Source organism: Plectropomus leopardus, chromosome 7, assembly GCF_008729295.1.
Source record: "Plectropomus leopardus isolate mb chromosome 7, YSFRI_Pleo_2.0, whole genome shotgun sequence".
NCBI classification, from domain to species: domain Eukaryota; kingdom Metazoa; phylum Chordata; class Actinopteri; order Perciformes; family Serranidae; genus Plectropomus; species Plectropomus leopardus.
This window is the reverse complement of record NC_056469.1, coordinates 30,996,082-31,020,432: the sequence shown is the minus strand read 5'-3', so window position 1 is coordinate 31,020,432 and position 24,351 is coordinate 30,996,082. Positions and strand designations below refer to the sequence as shown.

Below are 24,351 nucleotides of genomic sequence, written 5' to 3'. Positions count from 1 at the left end.
CGGGCAACATAAAACTCTTTGTAGGAGGAGGTATCAGATGATTAAAATAGCTCTGGTTGACGTAGTCTTTAAAGTGGACTATTTTTTGCATTAGTTCACCTTTGAGCAGATCCCTCCCTGCTACAGTTTGACAAAGGAAACTTTTTTTTCCTGTTGGCAGGATCCTCGAGAACTTTTCTCACATTTGTGCCATGAAGTTAAGCAGTTCGTCCTGGCTGAACTTGGGTGAGACCTCGCAGTGGTGTCATTGCGTAGAGCTTTAATAGAGAGGTCAGGAGTTCAGAGTCAGATCGACCTCTCTGACAGCACAGCTGCCATCCTTTACCCTCCTTTTGTGCAGGAAAGCTGGAGAACCAGACTCATCCTCTCCCTGTTCATTGTGCTCGTGCCTCCATGCTGCTCTGCCAGAAGGTTCCCCCCGCCATCCTCCGAGCGCATATATTATAGAAAATGATAAAGATGGCATACCTGTAATTTGAAAACAGATGGTTTGGTTCTTTTGAATATTTATAACAATCAAAAACAATTTCTTCTGCACCAACCTCGCTATTCGCCCGGAGGCCGGCAAGGTGTTAAAACATTCATTTTAATGAAACTGGAAGGGAAAGAAAAATATCGCCTCTTTGTTTTTCTGAGGCGAAGGAGGATGGTTGAAGTGAATGCAGAGAGGGCAAAGAATCGACTATAAAGGGGGAGATGGCAGCACACGTGCATCGGAGAACGACATGCTCAGTGCGGCCCTCAGTCTGCTTGAAGTTGTTGTCTTTAACAGATTGTATAAATAAAGAGCTGAAAAATAAAAGAGGTTTATCTGTTTACATCGCCCGACTCCCCAGATGCTGATATTGAATGCGCCGCTATCTTCTTTCCCTTTGAAGGTAAATATCTTTGCTGCCGTCTGCGCTTGATGTCAACAGACTCAGAACTCAGTTGACCTTATGATTTACCCACTCTGAAACGAAAAAAAAAGACAAACTCAACGGCATTTGATAAAAAAGAACCGATAAGGCCTTGCTTGATTTAATTTGTTTTACCTTTAGAAGACGCGATCCAAAAATTTCTGCATGTCTGATACTTTTCAGTTGGCTTTTTTTTTTTTTTTTTTTTATTAGTGCTGGGTTTTACCCTGTCCCTATCTTTTATTTGTTTTGACAAGCTACAGTGTTACTGCATGTTTCACAAGCTTTAATATTATGTCTGTATTTTCCACAATGGGAATCTAAAGTCTCTCTCTCGTTCTCTCTCCCTCTCAATCAATCTCTCTCTTTCAGAGTATGATTTCCTCCATTGTGAACAGCACTTACTATGCAAATGTGTCGGCGGCGAAGTGTCAGGAATTTGGGCGCTGGTATAAACATTTCAAGAAGACAAAAGATATGATGGGTAAGCAAAACGGAGGGGCGCAAAGTATGGCGCTCACACTTTTGTCTCTTTACACACACATTTCACACACATACACACCAGTCGCCGTTACAATATGTTCTCTAACCAACCGTCTCTTTGTCTCCCTGCTGTTGCATGAGGCAGAAATACATTTTTATTTTGTTATCTAATAATTCAAGACACTGTTTTGCAGTTGAGCACAGTGTTATCTTTGATTCATCTGTTGTAGCTTTAACTAACACTAATGCAAAATTGAGGCCTCGACTGTTTTATTTTTTGTTTGTTTGTGAGTGAGTGCAGCGCTTAAGTATTCCATGAACAAAAGGCAGCAATGACTTCAACCGGCCACCGCCTAGTCTGAAATTCAATTAGATTTTCTTATCAGCCACAACGCATGCTTTATATTATCTCAAAAAAAAATCCCCTTTGACCCGCCAGGAAATGAGGTTATATGATACTAGTAGCGCCCCAGCTGGAGATAGAATACCGATATATTTTTATGTCTTTTGATTAAGCAGAACACCGCTCCGTTGCGAGGCTCATAAGGCAGTGTAATGTTGAGATATTAGCTTTAACAATCTGTTGAACAATCTTTTTTCTTTGCCAGTGCACTACTGCTCGCCGTGATGACAGATGAGATATTATATCAAAATGTTTTCACAGCCTCCATGCAAATAGCGTGTTGTGATCATATCTTATCTGATGTTTTTTTTCTCTCTCTCTTCTGTTAAAGTGGCAACATATGCTGAGAACATTATTTACTTAAGACCTGCTGTACTTGTGTATCCTCTTGCATACTCCTACACATTTTCTGTCACAATTGTTTTCTATCTGGTTTTATTTTGCTAAAAAACGAGGCTGCCGCAGCTGCTAGTATGGCCTGGGTGATGCTGGTGTTGTAAATGTCATAATTGTGCTTAGCTGGAGTGGGAGAGAAGTACTGTAGGAAGCATTAACCCTCTGTTTCTCTCCTCACAATTCTGTGTGTGTGTCTGTGTGTGTGTATGTATGTGCGTGCCCTGCCATCTGACTGTGCAGGCATGCGCCAACCCTCCCAGCTGGAGGGCTACCTGGGGACGTGTGTCCTCCGTGAGAGCCCGCGTGCCAATGCACTAGGTATGTCGCAACATGGGCACACACACACAAACACACCCTTGTTTTTTTGTTGTTTTCTTTGCTGTGGAGGACATTGCACTGACACAAATTAATTCCTTAGAGACTAACCATATCCTCATACTGTAACTTTAACCCAAAAACCCAAAGCTATTGATGCAGTCGGTGTCTAATCATAGTTAAGGGGCGTGGTGAGGGTGAAGTTGCTGACAGGGAAATAGTTCTTTTCTCCAGCTTGTAAATGACCAAAAGTGTGTTTTATTAAACTCACATAGGAGACACGATTACATTTACTATAGACTATAATAAAACTTACCAAAAATATCAGTTCCCTGCAGCATTAACGCATTTGATGCAACAGATTTGCATGTTTTATTAAACGCCATGAATGTTTCCAGACAGTGTGGCAGTGTTAACGTCACTCAGTGCTGTTAGACAACATGCTATAACGTTAGCACACGGGTATTTGCAACCTCAAGAACTACAGGTCACTTGGAGACTCACAACTTTTTGATTAGTGGTAAACTGGCAATACTGTTTGGATAAAGTGTTTTATCCTTTATGTTTGCCAGAAACAATATCGCCATCACCATCGCAAAGGCTCAGCCTATTATTATAAGTGTCTGACAACAATATGGAAAGGATTCATACAGAGAGAGACCCTAAAAACAGCCCAGAAGTCATCATCACCAAACACACCAAACGCCATGTAATTAATCCTAATTTATATGTGTATAGATCCATATATATAGCTCCAGCATATGTATATCTCAGTGGTGTGAATTCAGGGTTTATTCCAACTAAACAAGAGTTGGTGATTGTTTAAACAGTGGAAAGACAAACCAAGATGGTTTTATTTGGTAGTTTTATTTTTGTGTCTGTTGACTTCAAACTAAGTGTATTTTACGATGTTAAAATTGGTGTTAATTTAAATGAATTGTGGTGGGTTTGGCGATTGTAATTTTTAGGGCTGTAAAAGGATTTTACTCTGTAATAAAAACGTCTCTCTCAGAAGAGATTGTTTCCATAATTTTTTCAGACACTTAAAATAACAATCTGAGTCTGTCAGTGGCAAAAATAAGCTCTTTTAGTGGTCATAACGCAGCACAGCGGGAACATGACCTGAGTGTTTACATTGCAACCTGGCTGCTGTCTTGCTCAAAACTGGACCTTTTCCAAAATTGTTGTTCCTTTTAGTTGCTTAGACAAAAAAACATGGGAGAACAGTGTCCAGGGTGAAATATACCCTTTATTTCTGATTTTTTAAAGTTTATTTGATGTGCAGAAACTCTGTTTTCCCCTTCAGTGTACAAGTTTGCAAAATTTTGTGGACTGTATCTATAACCTTGATTTAAAAAAATATATATATTTAACCCAAAAATGTGGTGCTTTAATTTATCAGGACCAGTTCTTGTCACCATAAAGTGACTATAAACACATTTTGATAGATTTGGGGCATAAACACACAAACACACACACACACACACACACACACACAGTGGTTTTCTAACTCGTGAGGCGCTACATTCCTTCCTTAATACCTAAACTTAGCACTTATTGTTAAGTGCCTTTCTTGTCTAAGATGAATCTCAATTAAAATCTTAATCTTAATCCCAAAACCAAATATCATTTTAAGGCCCCATTAAAATGAAAAAGACTTTGTTAGCTCATACTCCTATTCTGAATTTGGAAATAATCCTTCCTTCACCCTTCTCATCTCACCCTGTAATTTAAAATGACACCAGCATCATGGGCACAATCTCAACATGAAGTCCCTTTTCTACAAGAACATATCAAAATCTTAAACCTTTTGACTTTACAGAAGCATAAACAGCTAAACTGGTTCTGTGTTTTCGTGTCGCTCTCTCCGAGGCCATCAAGCCCTGATAAGAACAAAACCACCAACGTACACAGAAACAGCGATAACAATCTCGAGATGTGCTTACACACATTCACCCAAACTCCAGCACCCATGTATCTTGTTAGCCAAACCTCAGACACAAAAAAAAACCTTGGCGCACAAGCCTCAGGTGCCCACCCATCGCTCGTTCCCGACCTCAGTATTCATGACGTGCTGCTGGCTGCTGTATGTGGCCGCCAATGGCAGGAAGAGAAAGAGCTGGTGAAACGCCAAGTGTGAAGGCAGGAAGAGAGCGCGGCACGGTCACCCTTTTGTGCTTTGGCAGTGGCGTCAAATGTGACTCTGCATTTACTTCACCGCACTGCATTTAGCAAGCAGTTTGAGCCTGAAGTCAAGGGGAATAAGTACCTGGTCACAGGTACTGGCAAGCCGCTCCGCCGCCCTGCCAGCTGAAGTGGTGTTACCGGCCGCCAGCAACTGTGGCGTCTCTTCTTTTGAGGTGGCAACGCTAGTGCAGGGAAGCCAACGCAGAAGAGAGAGTTGGGTCACTTTGTGCGTCTCTCTTTCTCGTTCCCTGTCTCTCTCTCTCTCTCTCTCTCACACACACTCCCTCCCTCCCTCAGCCCACATCCCATTCCCATTGTGTGTTTAATCCGGGGCTCTTTTGTGGCAGGATTCCACACGAGGACTCCCGCTTCTGTGGCAGCCTTTTTCTCCCAGGGCCTGCCATGCTCTTCTGTCACCCCTTCTCTTTTCAATTTGCATGGAAATGCCTCCGTGTGCCTGTGTGTTTGTGTGTTGTGAGCATGCCCCCCAGCAGTCTGTGTGAGCGAGCATATGCACACACACACACACACATAAATACACACACACACATTCACATATGAGTGAATAGACACGCCATACCATCAGAGCCAGGGAATGCCAGGGATTATGGGAAGAGATGTGATTATTACCAAGATTTTTTTTTTTGTTTTGTTTTTTTTTTCCCCCACATCATTTGTTTTCGACAAACGCTCAATAGACCCGTCTTGGCCGGGTGTTTTGTGCTTGCTGACAGTTAAGAAACAGGCAGCTCAAACACACGATTATTGTGGGTATTTTTGGAAAACATCCATGCACTTAATCTTTCATCTGCTGAAAAATTCAGCTTGTTGAAGACTCGCCCCCCTCCCTTCCCTCCTCTCTTCCCCATAACAGCAATTTACGCTTTTCACAATCTCATACGACGCTTTTCTGTGGGATGTGGAGGCCGCAGCACACTTCTAAGGTGTTAATGTTGCCATCCGTATAAATTCTTAAATGCTGCCCCCTCACTCACTCACTCGGCATCGTGCACGCAGAAAGCCTCAGCGTATGTGGATTCCTTAAAGAGAGGCGGAAACCTGAAAACATTCAGCGGCTCCAAATGCTCATTCACTTCACTGTGGGTAGTACTTTGAATGTTAAATCATTGTTTTCATCCTCTAAGCACATCATTTAAACCTGTCTTAAAATATTCCCTAGCAGCCATTATGGACTTAAAGATTCCCAAAGCTGGAGATGCCGCAAAAATCTCCAAAACGCCATTAAATGACGGCACATGGAATGTTTTTTTTTTTTTAATCTGCCAGACAGTTCAAGTCAAGTATCCTCCAATGTGCTCCTTCTGTCTGCGTTCATCTATGTTTACACCATATTGGCTAGCTTGTGTTACTTATTTTGGAATTAAGGATGTAAAGAGAGATTCATCAGCATAGCTACAGTGTTTTTGGACACACACACACACACACACACACACACACACACACACACACACATTAATACTGCACCTACACATACACACAATCCACTGTCTCTTTTTCCCCACGTGATGAGGCCACAGACGTTCTGAACTTAATTTCGAAGGCATGGGTTGTGAGAGACACAGGTCAAACACAATGAAGCTCTTATATTTGTGTTTCCTTTTTTTTTTTTTTTTTTTTTTTAACTAGTCGTTATGGGATCAGCTGTGTCATATCCAATCAGGAAAGAGGCCTGTGAAGGATACTGGTTAGGGGAAAAACACTATCTCCTGTTTATTTTTGTTGGTGGTTTGTAGACATGAATATCTACTGGCTGCAAAAAAAGTATTCTCCTTCCATTGGTCATGAAATGAAACGGTAATGTTAGAGGCTAAGATTAACTGGAGGCTAAAGTATGAGCAGATCTGATGAATTTGTTCTTATCAGAGACTGTGCCTATGGTGACATTAACCTTTTCGAAACCTGAGCAAATTGGCTTGATTTTTTTCAAAAACATGGAAAGAAATTAACACGAAATTAGCACGAGATTATTTAAAAGTACAAAAAAATTGCCTGAGAGTTACTTTAAAAAACAAGACCATTACCTGGAAAAGTGTTTAAAAATGTTTCACGTAATTAAAATATGTAATAGTGATCATTTTTCCTTTGCCTTTTTCCTTTTTCTCCAGGCATTTATTTATTTTCTAAATCTAATTTCTTACAATTTCTTGAACATTTCTTACTAAATTTTTCATTGCCTTTTTGGACATTTTTTTTAAGAAGACACCAACTTGCTCTGGGTTTAAAGATGAAAATGCTTGTGAACGGCATCTGAAATCAGCACAAGAAAGGTGTTGCTCCAGGTTTCAAGGGGTTAAACTGATGTTCATAAGTTTGAGATTAAAGTTCAACTTTCATTGGATTCTCCAGCACTTCTAGTTAAGGTTTTTCATCTCTTCCTCCTTCTCCACTTTTGTGTTTTCTCTCTGAATTTTGTGTTAGATTTTAAAACAAAGACTTGCTTTTCTGTCTTTGTCTCTTCTGTCCTCCACTTTCGCCTTTTCCTGCAGCAGAGATGGATGGCCTGTCCGACCTCTCTCCACCCGGCTCTAATCACAGCCACAACCACAACCACAACCACCTGGGCTTCTCCCAGCAGCAGCAGCCCATTCCCGGCAGCACAGCAGAGCAGACCCCCTCCTCACCGGTGCCCCCGCTGCCCCACGCTCCGCCGCCACACGGCGGTCAGACCGGCGGCCGACAGCCCCAGCTCCCCGGTCTGCACCACCCGGGCCTGGTGTCCACGCCCATCAGTCCCCAGCTGGTCAACCAGCAGCTCGTGATGGCACAGATCCTCAACCAGCAGTACGCAGTAAACCGGCTGCTGGCGCAGCAGTCCCTGTCGCAGCAGTACCTCAACCACCCCCCTGTCAACCGCAACTCCCACAGCAAGCCCATGGAGCCGCAGGTGGCGTCGAACACGGAGGTGTCTGTCGAGATTTACCAGTGGGTGAGGGACGAGCTGAAGCGGGCCGGCATCTCGCAGGCCGTCTTCGCGCGTGTGGCCTTCAACAGAACCCAGGTGAGAGGGGGAGACAGACGGGCTGGAGTGACACCTCTAACTTAAAAACAACAAAAATAATAATGCTGTTAGGGCTATGCTTTAATAATATTAACAATATATAATGTTATTCATGTTAGCGGAACCGATGTTTGTCATAGACTTTGATATCAGTCAAATTTATTTAAAAAATTGGTGTGCCATGTGAGACATAACGATCAGGTATTATTTTATGTACATTAGTATTGCCATTTAACAATTACTCCGAAATCTGCAGTTCCTCTAATGGCCACTTAAGGCTGGCTACAAGAGTGACTCAAATCCCCACAGAGGCCCCTGTGTTAAAGTGCCCAACTTTACCGCAGACAAAAACACGTTTACAACCTGGTACAACAAAAAAAAGGTTTTGGACACTATCGCTAATTTCAACATTCATGACAATTCTACAGGGGTTGAATTTTTATCCAAACAACGACCGTTTTGGTCTCTATTGTTAATTTCCGTCTTTGTGACAACTGTACATGGGGTGAATTCTTGAATAACTCACTCGTTAACATTTTATTATAGCCTGTATAATTAATGGCGTGGCTGCTTTGAGTGACAGGCTTTCAGCGAGGCGTCAACACAGTATGAATCTTGTCTGCCGTAAGTCACTTCTGGCTCCCAAAACCCAAGATGGCAACAGCCAAAACTCAAGGCTTCAAAATGGAAGCACACAAACCAATGGTTGGCGCTATGGTGGTTACATCCAACAGTCTATGATAGCATCTTGTATTTGCTTCATCATTTAAGGTTCATTGAAGATATAATTAAATTTTTTTTTGTAAAATTAAATTCCTGTTTAATTTTATGCCCTGGTCTGACTCAGATTTCCACATGGTAATAAAGCACTGGGAGTACAAACAGCATATTTAAAAACATCATGTGGTACCACTAAAGTTACAGGGAGTAGATCCAAAAAATTTCACCTTAAATGTTTCAACACTCCCACTTTTGAAATCAAACTACACAAAACACTCAAAGTGTGTCCCTCACTGTCAAAGATGCCGCACCGACAACTTGTCTCAGGAAGTCATAAAACAATTTCATTGGACCTTTTTACAAAGAAACACTAAAAAAAAACGGCTGGCATTTGAATTCATTTCCACAGTTCGTATCTCATTCATAATTCTCACTCCAATAATCCAGCACCTCTACTGTACTTCAAGACAGCTGGCAGCCTGCCATGTGAGAGACCCGGGCTCGGTCATGGCGTGTGTTCTCTCCCTGCCAAAATATGTGGTTTCACTTCATAGTCAGGGGCCTTACACACACACAAAAACACACACACACACACAGAGAAGGAAGCGATAATGTCTTAAGACATACTGTCTGTATTAGAGGAGGGTGGGGAGGTTGAAGGAGGTGACAGCAAACCTCATTACAACTCCATTTGCTTTGAAGTTGCTGTGTATGAAAGAAGGAAAAAAAAATGAAACTGATAAGGATCTATTAGAATTAGAACGTACAGCAACCCCCAAAATAAATGTGTGTGCGTGTGTGTTATGCTGGAGTCACACAGTGGTGTTTTTATGCAAGCTCCCACACAAACAGAGTCTTATCTGTGGCTGATATGAGGAATTAGCCCAATGTGCCGTTGGAGAGTTTGCCTTTTGAGGATTATTTATTAGGCGTGTGTTTTTCTGCGAGTCTGTGTTAATAAAAGAAGACGGAGGGGGGTGGTGGGGTGTAGAGTAGTGACATGAAGGGGCTGCTGTCGATGCAGGAGGTGGATCAGAGGAGACGGAGGAGGGAGAGGAAACTGATTGACCAAAGAGAGACAGAAAGTGTGATGGCGAAGAATGATAAGCACGCAGACACACATACACACAGAACAAACATAAATTAGATATGCCTCTAATCCATCCCCTGAATACTTGTGTACATTAAATGCCCATAAAGTTGTCACTCTGAGTCAGCTTTCATGTCTGTTCATACATGTCTGGATACCACAGACTTGTCTCTTTAAACATGACACATACACATATACATTTTAACAGTCAGACAAACGACGCCGAGCACATGTTTGCAGCTCTGCTCATTTCCCCAGAGGACTTGTGTGCTCTGAAAAAAATAAAAATAAATCAAAGCATGTTTTCCCCATCACCTTGTTTTATTACCAAATCACACCTATTGATGGTGAGAGAAGCAGAGCGATGGTTTGCACAGTGTGTGGCCAAGAGCTGATGAAAAGGCCCAATCACACGTCTCTGATAATGGAGTCATCGCCATCTCATAATGATGGAATTGAGCGCTATTGAAAAGTAAACAGAGGATACACTGATTGCCCGCCGTACAAGACTTTTCAGGCGGGGAGCTGCGGCTCTTATCTGAAGCAACACACAGCTCTTAGAATATGTCCAAGATCTGGAAAATTACACACAGCCAAGTGTTTTGGGTTCAGAGGACACTTTTAACTTTCAGTGATGTGGTTTTGTCATCCAAGAATGAACATAGATGAAGAGCTGCGAACTGACAGAATCAAATTATTTGTTTTAATTTAAGTCAAAAGTTCTGTAGAGAGTAATGATGATATGTTTACTTTGACAACATGATTTTACAACAATCAGTCCCTCCAGGATTTCATGATGTTGCGCTGGCATCAATTAATGCAAATTCAGCCAATCTCCGTGAATTCTGCGCGACCTTACAATTTGTCCAATCACTGCAACTTTACTCATCGATCTGCTCAGCCCCTCCTTGCCCCGCTCTCTGTCTCTCTCTTTGTGTTTATCATGAGACTACTGCTGCGCCCGGGACACAGTAACACACTGTTACAGGGATAACTGTTAGCATCACACGGCTAACGTTACCCAATTTATGGGTTTAATGGCTGAGTCAAGCCATTTTGATGTTGGTGAGCAGCACCATTATGAAAACATGCGAGGCCCTGAAAATCATCCTAACATGATGAAAAAATGTTTTGGAAAAAAATAAAATTCTTATCATGATCGAAAAATGTCCAATGATGTTGCAACATGCACCACAATTTTTAAAAAAAAAACTTGCTGTGAATTTGGGCATTTCAGGCCACAACAATTACAAAAAACAACTGCTAAATCAGGGTTTGTACAATCATGAAAAACCAAGAAAAGTAATTTCCAGGCCTGGAAAAGTTTGGAAAAGTAAATATACCCTGAAAAGTCATGTAATTTTGTCACAATAAGTGAAAGGCATGTAAAATAACACTTGATGTGTTCAAGGACTTTTGGAAATTTTAAAATGAAAACTTCTGCTTTGTCTGATCCTGGCGGGACTGAACAATAATGATGACAGATAGAGAATGCCTGCTGAGTGTGAGGAGAGTGGAGGTGCAGTTGTAACCAGGAGACGCAGAAAATAAAAGTAGATACACAGGAAAAGCCTGTGACCCTACCTGCTTCCACAGAAACAGCAGTACGCAGTAAAAACTCTCAATAGAGTCCCTAAAAGGTGGTATTAGTTTACAGTTAAAATGGGTTTAAGAGTGTCACATCTCCGTTGTCATTAGAGTCTCCATTTACACCCATGCCTTTTCTTAACTGTCTTATTTTAAGAATCCTCTAACGTGATTATTCTCCTTCCTGCTTCCATCCTGACCCCCCAACCCAACTGCTTCCCACTCTGGGAGCTCTGGTCTTTTTTTTTCCTCTCCTTCTGCTGCTCTACCACCTCCTCTCCATCTTTCTTTATCTTTGGTTTCTTTCTTTCTCCTCCCACTCTACTCCCACGCAGGGCTTGCTGTCTGAGATTCTACGCAAAGAGGAAGACCCCAAAACAGCATCTCAGTCGCTGCTGGTCAACCTGCGTGCCATGCAGAACTTCCTGCAGCTGCCGGAGGCCGAGCGCGACCGCATCTATCAGGAGGAGAGGGAGCGCAGTCTCACAGCAGCCTCGGCGATGGGCGCCGCTCCACTCATCAGCACTCCACCTAACCGACCTGTACAGGTACCAGAGATTTTATTCTTCCCTGTGCTTGTTGTCCTGTCGTGTCTCTGCAAGATAATTCTTGAATGTTGCTCAATATGACCTAATTAGTAGACTGGAGTTTTACAAACATTTCTGAGAGGCACAGCTGCCAAAAAAATATTAAACAAATTGGAGTAAGCCTTAATGTGCAAAGATGTTTTTTCACAGTGGCATTAGGATTTAAAGTAGGAGTCGACAGATTATCAGCCTGGCCTATAATCAGGGCCAATATTTTGCATTTTGCTGATTATCTGTATTGGCGTTTTATTTTAATGATTTCCAATAGAATCAGTTAATGAAAAGGTGGCTCTGCTTTGGCTCTGCTGCATGTGTATCTCCCTCTGGATTTAAAAAATTGCTAAAGGCATTTTAACAGAGTTTTTGTGGGATTTTGTTATATTCCAAATTCTAAATTTCAACAGATTTTTTTTAATTTTGATTAAAAATGCCTATCAATTCAAAATATTGGTTATCGGTCAGCCCTGAAAAACCAGTATCGTTTGACCCTAATTTAAAGTTAAAGGGAAAAGGAGCAGCAAAAGACAAACACAAATGAGAGGAGACCCAAAAATATGCAAAGAATTATCTCAACTCCAATTCATTTTTATACAATATATGTGATAAGGGGTCCCTGGAAGACGCCTGACCTAAAATAATCACATTTACAGACTTTTTATGCTTTCTAGGGGAGAAAAGATGGAAATGCTTTTCTAGATTACCCAATAATTTGTTTCATCACTGAAAAGACCAGCATTTATTCCTTATTATCAACAAACGCAATCAGTGGTGGGCATGTGGAAAAGCAACCCAAAAAAAAAACAATCACAGTTTTCTCAGTCTCCATGTAGCCCAGATATATAGTCATATTTCTAAAGGGAAGCATCAGCTGTGATGGGATGCTCTATCTAGCTACGAAGAGAAACTAAAAAGTCTGGGGAGAAAAAATCCTCGAATGCACACCTTTGTTATCCAACTGGGCCGTCGCATGCAGTTCAAGTTTTGCCAGCTAGCTAACATTCACAGTGAAAAATGTTGTTGGCTCCGCCCACTCGGGGTTGATGTGATTACTGCTGTCATAGCAGCTGTGATTCAGGAAGATGTTTGTATAACTAGAGACTATAGAGAGAGACTATAACTAAGACTTTCTGCACCAAGTCAAAAAAGAAGTTTCAATGGCTAAAAAGAGAGAAAATATTACAAGTTTTATGTTGGAGATGGAGCAAAAGTGCAGCCTTGGTGCAGAAAATATGCAACAAAAAGGGACATGACAAAGACTGCATTTATTCTTCATGTAGGGAACACGTGTGTGCATAGATGTTGTCCTGTGAACTGTGTAGCTGGCCAGTTCAAGACATTTTTACATTTTGTAAATGTGTTTACATGCAGGCAGGGTTGAAATCAGGTATGCAGGTGTGAGAGCCGGTTAGTGTTTTTTCAGAAGCAGGAATTTACTGTCTGTCTTTGTGCTGGTGTCCTGGACTTAATCCAGACACGCGTTACAAACCTCCTGACATCTGCCAGCCTTCATCTGCGCTGCAAGAGGTTAAACAAAGTGTTACTGATCCCGTCTATTACAGTTTAAAAAGGGTGTGTGCAGATTTCCAGACACAGACACTCTCATGCACTGCACTCATTAAGCGCTCTCTGTTTACATGTGTGACGACGGCAGGCACAGATACAAGCACCACCCTTGCACATTGTTTTCAAACACACCTCACATTCCCCTTCATTGTATCAGGCTGCTACCTGTCTGCAAACACGTGGAATAAATCACAGCCCATTCGCTCTGTCAACGTGCACACCAGAGAACATACTTTACATTCTCTCCGCATGTAAATGGGCTCTACATCATCCCCGCCCTCACCACACAGGTGAGAATGGTGCACAAATGATGGATAATTTTTTGTGCTAATTTTGACCTTTTATCATGCATTAGGCGGCATTAACAGCCCTCCCGTTTTCAAAATAAAGCTCACTCAGTGATGACAAGCTCCGTGAAAGATCAAACATCGTTTAGTCAGCCCTGTTTCAAAATCGCTGCAGCACAACTTTCCACCCTCACCGCAAATCAGCGTCCCTCATTTGAAAGGTATGTGGCAACTTTCTACCACTTAAGCCCATTTGAGTCCATTTGAAGCGCGGTCAGCTGCGTCTGGGAGGTGAGCGGGGCGGACAAAGGCCCTCTCTGTCCTGTCCCTGGTGAAGATTTGGCTTTTATTTAGGTGAGGAGGAAAGAGAGAAAGAAGCACAGGCCCACCCATCTCCAAGCTGCTCAGCGTGGTGCCAGTTGCTGTCTTTGCAAAAAGAAAGAGGTGCTTTCTGAAGCAGCAGTGCCGAACTTAAGCAGGGCCACTTTGCAGTTCACAGCTCATCTTTACAGTCAAAAGCTGTGTCAGCGCAGGACAGAGGCTCAGAGTTAGACCGTGGACTTCTGCACAAGAATGTTTTGTTTGGCTTAATAGACCACTGTTAATGTTTTTATTATCATCCCAGATGCAGAGATAGGAATTTGGAATTATGCGTTATTAGATTTTCAATAATCACATCAGGTGAATTAGAGATCAGTGAATGAATGAATGTACAGAGGGCCTGTTAGCATATCTGAGACCAGCTCACAAAGTAGAAACCCCTTTTTTCTCAGTGATTGTGCTGTAGGGCTGCTACAAAGTCCACTCACCATGCCACCTTTGTATTTTTACAACAACAAAACAATTGGAGCATCATGCTGCTCCAGTGTGTGATTTTAGGCAGTATGCCGGCATCATGGAAGCAAAAGAGGCGTGATTACTGGGGCACTCTATAACAGTCATTTACCATCCCTGTTATATGGCAGTTGATCTCATCTTCTCCTCGGGGGGCAAAGAGCTCCCGAATCTCATTCTTTTCTCACTTTGTGAACATTTACAGCTGCTGTACTTCCTCTTTTAGTTGGCTGCTAACTGCTGCTAGCTGCATTTTAAGTCTCCTGTGGTGGATTGCACGCGTGGCCAGGCAGTGTGGTGGGCTTTGAAGCCAATATTTGTAGTGGCCAAAAAGCGGTACTGCAATTTCTTGGGTCTGTTACGGGCCCAAAAAGACTTCTTCCCATATACTTACACTGGGGAAAAGCAATGTCTAGAAATCAATGGATACATTTCTTTTGAGTGTCACAACCCCAACAAAATGACTTGTTTCACTTTCAGGGTTTAATTCATTCGACCCAATAACTTTTCGAAAGTCTTGTGCTCGGCTGCCATAAGTCTCTGGTTCACCTGCTCTATGGGCCCAATGATGCAGATGTAGCGCCAATCATCTGGATAATTTTATACAAGACAACTGAACCATTTTGGCGCCGAGGCCATTGCTGTCCAGGTCACCGTTTCAGCGCTGTTCCTACCTCATAAGGTGGCTTAAAAGTGAGATGTCTCTGTCCCCTAATTACGGGATCGGACCTTTTATACAGAACAGCAAGGCGCATTATTCCCGCGTTTTACAGGCAATGTAAAAATGGCTGTAGAGATACAAAATAACACAGAAAGAGACCTGCAAGATGAACAATAAACACAAGTACTGCTACATGGTACACAAACTATTTGACCCAAAAGTCAAAGTCTCAGTTTTGTGTTTTTTACCTCCACATCACTCCGAATGCTGTTGGCACATCAGTAGAATATCTTAAGACCTAATATACTTCACCTGTATGACTAAACCCATCGACATTTATCATGTAGACCTGTTCCTGCACAAGGCAGTTCTCACACGCACACCCACAAACACTCACGTTCACACACTCATACACCTGGCCATCTGCCAGCCTCTCCTATGGAGCAATGCGGTGTGAATTTAAGCACATAAATCAGCCAGGGTGGCAATTGAGCCAGAGACAGAGGAGGGTTTTTATTGGCCTCATAAAAACAGATGCAGAGGTATGTTTCTCTCACATGTGCTGATGGCTCGGCGCAACTCCCCCAAAGCCAGTTAGTGCACGTCCCAGCCTTAACAATTAGCCTGACACGGTAACCTAGCGCTCAGACTGACAAGCCCATGTCGAGCTGTCGGAAAAAAAACAGGATGAAAGGGCCCAGAAACGCTCCGACATTCCAGTTTGACCACAAATTTTAGGATTATGTGATTGTCTTTAACACAGAGAGCAGCTCGTATTAGGTGTCTAGACAATACTTGAATATATATGTTTTTTGATCACAGGCTAAGTTAGTGGCTGTTGGTGTTATTATGGTTTATTTGAATGCTCTGTACTTTCACTCAAACCCAACCCTGCTGATGTCTCCTTTCAAAAGGGCTCGTATGGAATGATTCATATGCTAATGGTTCGTGGGTAATGCTTTTATTAGGATACTTGTTACCTTGTCAAAGGATTTTTGTCAAGATGCAACAAGCCGCTGAATGAAGATGATTTGATTTCACTTGACTCGCATTTATTTTTTAATCACCAGCTTGACATAAGAATAATAACGTTTCTCACAACACATCTAAGTGTTTTTGAGCAAAGTAACACTGGAGCTGGGTGTGGGTGTAATCTACACTCCAGTGTGTGTGTGTGTGTGTGTGTGTGTGTGTGTGTGTGTGTGTGCGTGTGTGTGTGTGCTCGTGTTTAGCCAGATTACCTTTATTGTTCCTCATGTGAGCCTGTACAAATAACGGTCGCGTTGTGTTCCCGTCACTGCAGCCCCGGAGGGAAGACTGTAACAGCGTAAGGCCCGAGGACTGGAATCCCAGAATCCCCGTGGGCATTTCCCCTGTGAGCAAATAACTCCACCCACCTCACCTCGCCACCTCCACCAAACTGAATGCACACATTCTCATAGACAAAACACACACTGAGGCTTATTATCTCTCAGCATGCAATTCATTGCCATGTCAGTATTTACATGCCTTTGAAACATTAATAGGAGCATGTGAATTTATCTTTCAAGTGCAAGGCTAATATTCACATTTCCATCAGTTAACACACTATTCCATTATATTACAAACCTTATCATTTCAATTTCACCCAATAATATTAACTAGGTCAGATTATTGTTTGTGTGTTTTAGCTTAATTTAGAATCATAAAGTCTGGAAAAATAATCTTTTTGCACAGTTACAAAACATGTAGAGATACACAATGTAGAGCAGTTGTTTCCAGCTGGTTCTGTCACAGGGTCCAGATTTCTCCTCAGGCATCAGTTCAAGGTCCACACATTCTTGTTAAATTTTATTTGACAAAATGTGAACAACACAGTGACTAAGAACACAGAAACATAAAACATATTGCAAGAATAAACAGAAACTGCGCCTCAAAATAAAAGCTGTGCTGGAAATTCACTCTCCTTCAAAATAAAGTGTGTCTTTAACAAAGTTGACATGTTCACAAGTCACTTGCGGTCCATTCAGAATGGTCCCACAAGCGACCCACTTTTGGACCACAACCCACCAGTTTGGAACCACTGATATAGAGTATACCAACTGTTTCTCATGAATATTAAAAGAAAACATCATCCGTTAGAGTAAAATGACGCATTCCATACACACAACCAAAATGTATCAATTATACAGGTTTATCCCATTCATTTGTGTTCAAAATGGAAAAAATGAATCATTTTGTGTGCGATTTTTGTAATTTCCTTTTCCTTCCCTCTTTTATCCAGGTCAAACCGTCGCCTCTGCCCAGCGAGTGGAACGGCAAAACCGAGAGCTGCATCCTCAACATCAACTCCACCATCTACGACGAGATCCAGCAGGAGATGAAGAGGGCTAAAGTTTCCCAGGCCCTGTTCGCAAAGGTGGCCGCCTCCAAGAGCCAGGTACAGAAACACACTCAACACCTCACTGAATGAAAAGGAGAGGGAGAAAGGTGTGCTGCATACCCAATATATCAACTAGATCAGTGATTCCCAACTGGTCCAGTCAAGGGGTCCATATTTCTCCTAAATCAGTAGTTTAAGGTCCACATATTCGATAAATTACCACAGATTAAATTTTGTTTTAAAAAAAATATACACAAAGAACTCAAATTTATTGCAAAAGTTAACACAAATGGCACTTAAAAAAAAAAGCTCTGAGCTGGAAATCCACTGTACTTCAAAATAAAGTGTTTTCTTTACAAACTTGACACATTCACAAGTCACTTGTGGTCCATTCAGAATGGACACGTGACCCACTTTTGGACCACAACCCACCAGTTGGGAACCACTGAACTAGATTTTGTTGTTTTCAGTCATTGTCTTCTGCCAGAAAACTTGACTGTTTTGGGTTAAGCTTCAAGTATGAATTGCGAGGCGCTTTCTTTCCTTTGCTACTATTGAAACATGATCGTTTCACCAGTGTTTTTTTGTTTTTGTTTTTCTTTTAAAGCGTCATAATGTGTGAAAGCAGTTAATCATTTCATGGGACCTCACTTTGTAACGTAGCTCTTTCAGCAGAATTGATGTGCCATAAATCCAAACCTGGAACTCTAAACCTGCATGCATAAATTTAAAAGTGTCCACACACACACACACACACACACACACGGCTGATGGATGTCTCGCAAAAATCAAAGCAAGAAAGAGAATAAAGATCCTTCATCGCTGGCACAGTCCTGTTGACCTCAAAATAAGCCAATCATAGACCCGAGGAACTCTTAATATACACACATAAACAAACACGCATAAATCAGATAACATTTAAAATATTGTAAGATATTTCAAATTAGATGCAGATAACATTGGAATATTTATACGGTTAAAGGCGAAGAAGTCGAATTCTATCGAGCACATATGAAACTTGCCCTCACCGCATCACTGCTGTGATTTATCGCCATAATGACACATGTCCTCTTTATTGTGGGTTTGGAGTTTAGCAGCCGACACTGTTTCAACACCAAACAAGCCTGTTTATATTAGCTCAGCTCAGTAAGACGATGGGGCCCCTGTTATCTTCTCCCAGAGAGCAGGGCGCTCACACAATACAAAGCTTGTGTGTGTTGGAAACAGGGAGTGGAAAAAAAGGGAAAACACACCGCCAATTTAACTCTATATTAAAAGCAATTTAAAAAATGTAGCACCAAGGAGTTATTATTAAAGGTTTTCACGTGTCTGTCGGAGGGAAGATTTCCACAATTGTGCTCGATGAAGACGACGGGGGGAGAAATAGATCACCAAGGGCGGAATAATCTAGAAAATATCTGCAAAGGCTTTATTTTTTTCTTGCTGATTAGGATGATTATACCCCCAGATAGCTTTGTTTTACCAAATTGCAGTTTGATGCACAAACCACTGTTTTTGTTAAGGAGTTCAAAGACTCCTTGGAAGGATGGAGAAAGAGAAAGGGGGAGAGCGAGGCGGTCTTAGCTGCCGCATGTCTCTCTCTCTTCTCAAATGAAGGTTTGTCTGGGAAACAGGTTTCCACCGTGCCTTCTCCACCTCGCTCCCGTCTCTCTGTCTCTTGCCCCTCTACCGTTCTCGTTCCCCCGATTTCTGCCTCTCTTTCACGTTCCATTCATGGCAGGCGGGTGTGAATGTGAATTGAGCAGCAGATAAGAAGTGTGCTAATTATGCCTGTGAAAGGGGGCCTGGGAGAGCACTTATCTCTGGCTCCATCTCGTAATGGGCGCTCCCCGGGCAGCTGGTCTCCCCCCTTACTACCCAGCCGGCATCGCCACAGTTACCAGCTCCGCCAGGCCAGGCCAGCTCCTCCCCATCAGGACCCCTGAACCCTGAAAATCGGAGGCCAGCACCCAGTTTTCAGTTGATGTTTCCACAAAAACAGCAACTATTTCTATTTTATTGAGCGTGCGACAAAATTGCCGTTTGACATATTTCATTTTATGCTGTGGGCAGATAATTCCATACCGTTTTACGTCCCAGAATTCACGTCAGTCCAAAAATATGGATGAAATGTCTTTTCCTTCCATGTTAAGTCTTTTGTCCCTTCCATACGTAGAAGCAGTTAGATTTCCATGTTGACAGCAGTAGAGCTGCATTTACAAGTCAATGAATCTATTAATAAATCAGAAACTATTTTTCTAATCAATCAATCATTGAGTTTCTTTAGAAGCAAAAACACCAAACATTTGCCAGAACCAGCTTCCTAAATGTTGGTTTTTGCAGGTTTTGTCATTGTTTCCCATTTATACCATTTTAAATTTGATGTGTTAAAGTTTGTACTCTAGCTTCAGCCTTTTTGACTTTGGATTCCATCAACCAACCACTTAATCAATTAAATAATCGGTAGATTCATTGATTAAAATAGTTAGTGGTTCAGCTGGGAGATGTGTTTGAATGGCAATTTTCTACGTCCCTTAAACTCAGCTTTTCTGGATCATGAATAAATAAAACAAACTCATAAAATATCAAGAAAGTAAATATTCTTACACCTATCTTCTGTATTTAAGAGAAAAATGTAACTGTACATGTTCTGAATTGAAGTATCTCTCTTTCACTGAACCTAGACGAGTTCAGTTGGGTTTGTTAATTCATTGTAAAGCACAATTCATTCAAACTCAACAGAAACAAAATAAAACGCACTAAAACCGTCTCATTTAGTTTTTTCACTGTTGTATTACCAACTCTGGTTTAATCAAATAAACTGATAACTTGTGCACTTAAATGTTAAAATATGATGCATCCACATACTGTCTTCTTCTGCTATCTCTCTCTGTGCCCGCTGAGCAGTGGTTCTCGCTCGTTCCTCAAAGGCAGGCTATTAAATAAGCAAAATAAATAGAGAAAACCGCCCAAAATAAAAAAAACCAACCAATCACAGATAGCAAATACTGTGTATCCATCCACACGCAAACGTAGTTTAAAAGGTAGCTGATATTTAATGTCACCTGTTAGAAACAAAAAAAATCCAGAATATTAAATCATTGCTCAAGTTAGCAAAAAATGTGACAAAAATCACCCAAAAAAAGCCAACATTGGCAGCCAATATATACATCCAGTTGCCCAGCCTTCATTCTCATGTAGCTGATATCTAATGTTACTTGTCAACAAAAAAACATCAAATCATTTCAATCATCAATCATCACTGCTGGAACTAGAGAAAGGATGACCTTATGTGGCCAAAAAAAAATGTATTGAGAAAGGACATTTTCACGAAGATAATGGGTGTTGAGTACGTCAGTGTTAATTGTTTTTAAGACCACTATAGTGCGACTCAGTCAACAGGAAGAACAGCAAAATGTATTTTTAACCGACACGTTGTAAACGACAGCTGAAGTCCAGAGAGCTCTGCAGCTTTGCAGGAAGAAAATAACACCATCCGAGCGTTGGGTAGAGCGCCATGCCAGCAGAGACTGCTGGTGCTGAGCAGGGGAGTGCAGTGTAGATGTGGTGTGGTGATGAGGATGGAGGATGGGCTGGACTGGCAGGATGCCCATATGGGGTCCAGGGAAATAATCATTGGGGGGAGGGTGGGGAAGAGGCCTCATCACTGAGGCTGGCACCGTCCTGTCAGCTTGGTGAGCAGTTCAACCTCTTCAGCTCAGCTTAGGATTTCCCAGCATGCTTACGCAAGCAGAGGATCAGGTGACCGGGATCCGTTGGTACCAGTCCCGTATATATATGCGGGGGTGTATGTGCACCATGCAGCGTTTAACATTTGTGTGTAGCTTCACGTAGAGAGACCGATAGTGCATCTGAGAAGAGGAGAGCAATGGAGATCAGAGAGGAGACAAATAAGAGAGTTGAAGGAGGTCATAGGCAGCAGTGGTCCCCTGGGTAGAAAAGCAGTAAACAGGAGTTTACTGATTGGTGCACGCTCCACTGACTGTATGCTTAGGTGTGTGTATTCACCGTGTATGGATGTGTTTGTGCTTTTAAACGTTGGGTTTATGTGCAGGCACATTTGAATGTGTGTGTTTGTTGGTGTGTGTTTGTGGGGGTTCCTGGAACGCAGCCATCCCGTCCTCTCTTAGGGCTCGTAACCACAGCAGGCCTCTGCCACCCCTTAACTGCCCCCCCCCCCCCCCCCCCCCCATAGTCAATGTTGCATTTCAATCACTCTTTTACTGCCACATATTCAGAGTAGTAACTATAGAGCACTGAGTCTAACCCGAGCCATATTACTTTATCAGATTGATGCTCGCCATTTCACTTCAAGTCTGGGCACACGTATTGTTTTTTTTAAGTAATCCCGTGCAGCAGGTCTGATTTATTAGGACAGATATTACATTTAGTCATTGATAAAATCAGAACCATTATTCATGATCCATTCCTCAATGACTCAAACTGATCGAACGCTCCAAGAATGCTCCGTCTCCATTTCGCTTCAGGAGATGTCAGACTTGGAGAAAACAACTGTGTGTTACTGGTTCGAGTCCAGCCATGGCACTGCCAGAAGTCGCTGCGGTCGCCAAACGGCCCGTTTCATTTTAGCCTGCGGAGGTGCGAGCTATGATCTGGATCGCCTGGAGTTGATGTCAACATTATTAACTGGCTCAGTCGGGCCAGAGAGCTATCTAGCGAGCTAGTGCGCTTTGTTTTCATTCACATTAACAGGGGAGGCTTGCTGTGTTGGCTAGCCTGGCAGAGAGGGCGGCTAATGTTCAGTTGAGCGATGGGAGGTTAGCCGGGGGCGGGGCGGGCGCGGGTTGGGGGGCATTCCTTTGACACGACTTTTATGTCTAAACATCTCCGACACTTCCTGAGAGGAATTGCGCAACGGATGGAATCAGAGTCCCTGCTGTCATAAAACAAGCACCCTGGGAGCCCCGCGCACCACGGGGCTCAAAGCCCTCCGACTCCTCAATGACCAGAAGAGTACAGAACGCCGTCACCGCCACCATCGCCGCCCTCTCTCCCCCGGTCTCTCTTTCTCTCTCTCTCGCTCGCTCATTCTCCCCTGGAAGAGGCTACGCTAATTAGCCAGGCTCTAATGAGACAGAATGGCACTGATCTGGTCCGCCGCTGCGCCACCGGGGGGGCCGGGCGGGGGGGGCTGGGGGCAGTAGGGGAGAGCGAGGGGGGGAGGTTGGTGTATGCCATCTGTCACCCTGCACCCGCCTGGCACGGCAGTCCCTGGAGTGGAGGGTAGGGGGGGGGAGTGAGTGCCTTGTTGGTCTGGAGAGGTGGGGGAGTGGGTGGAGGTGGGTGGGGGCGGGTGGGTACACTGATACGAGTAGGAAGGGAGGGTGACAGAATAACTGGAACGGCTTCCTCCATGTTTGGAAAATGACTAATTTCCTGTTACGGGAATCCGCTTAGTGGTCGTACATGTTTTATGGACGCTTTTCTTAGCTTTAATCTCAGATATTTAACACATGACCCACCCGACCAGACCGGACCGACACGCACACACACACACACACACACACACACACACACACACACACACACACACACACACACACACACACACCGCTTCTATCATTCTGCTCCATCCAATGGCTGCTTAACAAGAGGGGCAGATGGCTGACCTTTCGGGTGTCTGTTTCTGGATTGTGACCGTTCAGAGGTTTGTCTGTTACGGAGAAGCCACTTGGGGTCAGCGTGTTAGAAGTCATGTTTTGCATGACGACTTGTGTACAAATGGCATTAAAATGATCGTGAAACTGATACAGTGAAGATGTTTTCTGATTTTTTTTAATATCAGGAACTGCTAGGGGCTGCGTGTCACAGTGAAATCCACTTTTTCGTAACTTTCTGGGAAGGCATTGAGACGTCTTTATTTTTCTGTTTGTGAACTCGCAGCTCTCCACACCTCTCTTTCCCTGAAATTAGGCAGATCAGAGCGAGCATATCGCCAAGCCCGAGGGATCTAAAAGGGCCGTGACTGTTTATTAATTGATTTATTTATTTATCTCCAGTGCCTGCTTGGTTATTAGGTTGCCATGGGAAACAGGCTAGGCCAGATCCTCTCTATTATTAAAGACACAATTTCTTGAACTGGAGACCCAGCTGTCTGAATAATTAATTTAGCGAATGAATTATCTTGCAAACGGTAAGTCTTCCCCTCCCTCTGAAATGAGCCTTTCTCTTATTGTTTAATGGACAGTGGAATTCCCACCAGCCTGCGTTCTCTCCGCTGCCTGTTTCATCGAACCCTCCTCCTCTTAGCAGGAGCCCCGGGGTCTCACTGAGCATGCCCAGAGCACTTTGTGTCTCTCCTGCCATCTCTCTCACTTACGCCTTACATGCCACCTCTCACCCCATCTGTCTCCGATTGCACAACCCACTCCCTCCTCCTCGCCTGCCTCCCACCCTGCAGTCCAAAGCAGGAATCTGCCCCGGCTGTCGGGACTCCAAATCGTCTCTTCGTCATCACCTCTCATGCATTATTATCAGACTAATGTTTTCTGCTGTGGAGCAGGTGTTAGTTACTAGTTAACTGAGCTAACACTTTGCTAACAGTCCTCAAGGCCTAACCTACGAGCCACATGCCTAACCTTACACATCTGAGCCTTTGCCAGCTTGTTAGCAGATGCTACCCTCGTCCCAGTGACAGTATTCTGCTAGCTCTTTGCTTTCTGCAAATGTTCACTAGCTAACCCTTTCCCACTGTCTCCACTTCTCCTGACAGACCACACAGGGCTTGTTCTGAGGCCCATTCTCGCTAATCTGATCAGGCAGGCAAATACGCCGGGAAAAGCGCTTTAATGATCCCCCTAATTACCTCAAGTCAATACCAACTGTATTATTAGACTCGGGGAAAATATTCCATTAGGGTGCCCCCCGTGGGAGTCCCCCCTGTGCGCGCTGATGTCACGCGCTGCGCGCCCCCTAC

At 43.1% G+C, this 24,351-nt stretch overlaps 1 protein-coding gene across 9 annotated transcripts in view; it reads left to right on the top strand.

The window, feature by feature from the left end:
• LOC121945623 (DNA-binding protein SATB1) overlaps positions 1-24,351 on the top strand; it is a 74,779-nt gene that overhangs the window by 32,936 nt on the left and 17,492 nt on the right. For 5 of the 9 annotated variants that reach the window (XM_042489907.1, XM_042489902.1, XM_042489903.1 and 2 more), the window contains 6 exons: positions 1,272-1,383; positions 2,422-2,499; positions 7,191-7,702; positions 11,435-11,647; positions 16,335-16,406; positions 17,295-17,450. In XM_042489907.1, the coding sequence (XP_042345841.1) occupies positions 1,272-1,383; positions 2,422-2,499; positions 7,191-7,702; positions 11,435-11,647; positions 16,335-16,406; positions 17,295-17,450 (1,143 nt within the window). The remainder of the gene's footprint in view (positions 1-1,271; positions 1,384-2,421; positions 2,500-7,190; positions 7,703-11,434; positions 11,648-16,334; positions 16,407-17,294; positions 17,451-24,351) is intronic. The other 4 variants (XM_042489908.1, XM_042489904.1, XM_042489901.1 and 1 more) reach the window with 3 other exon arrangements.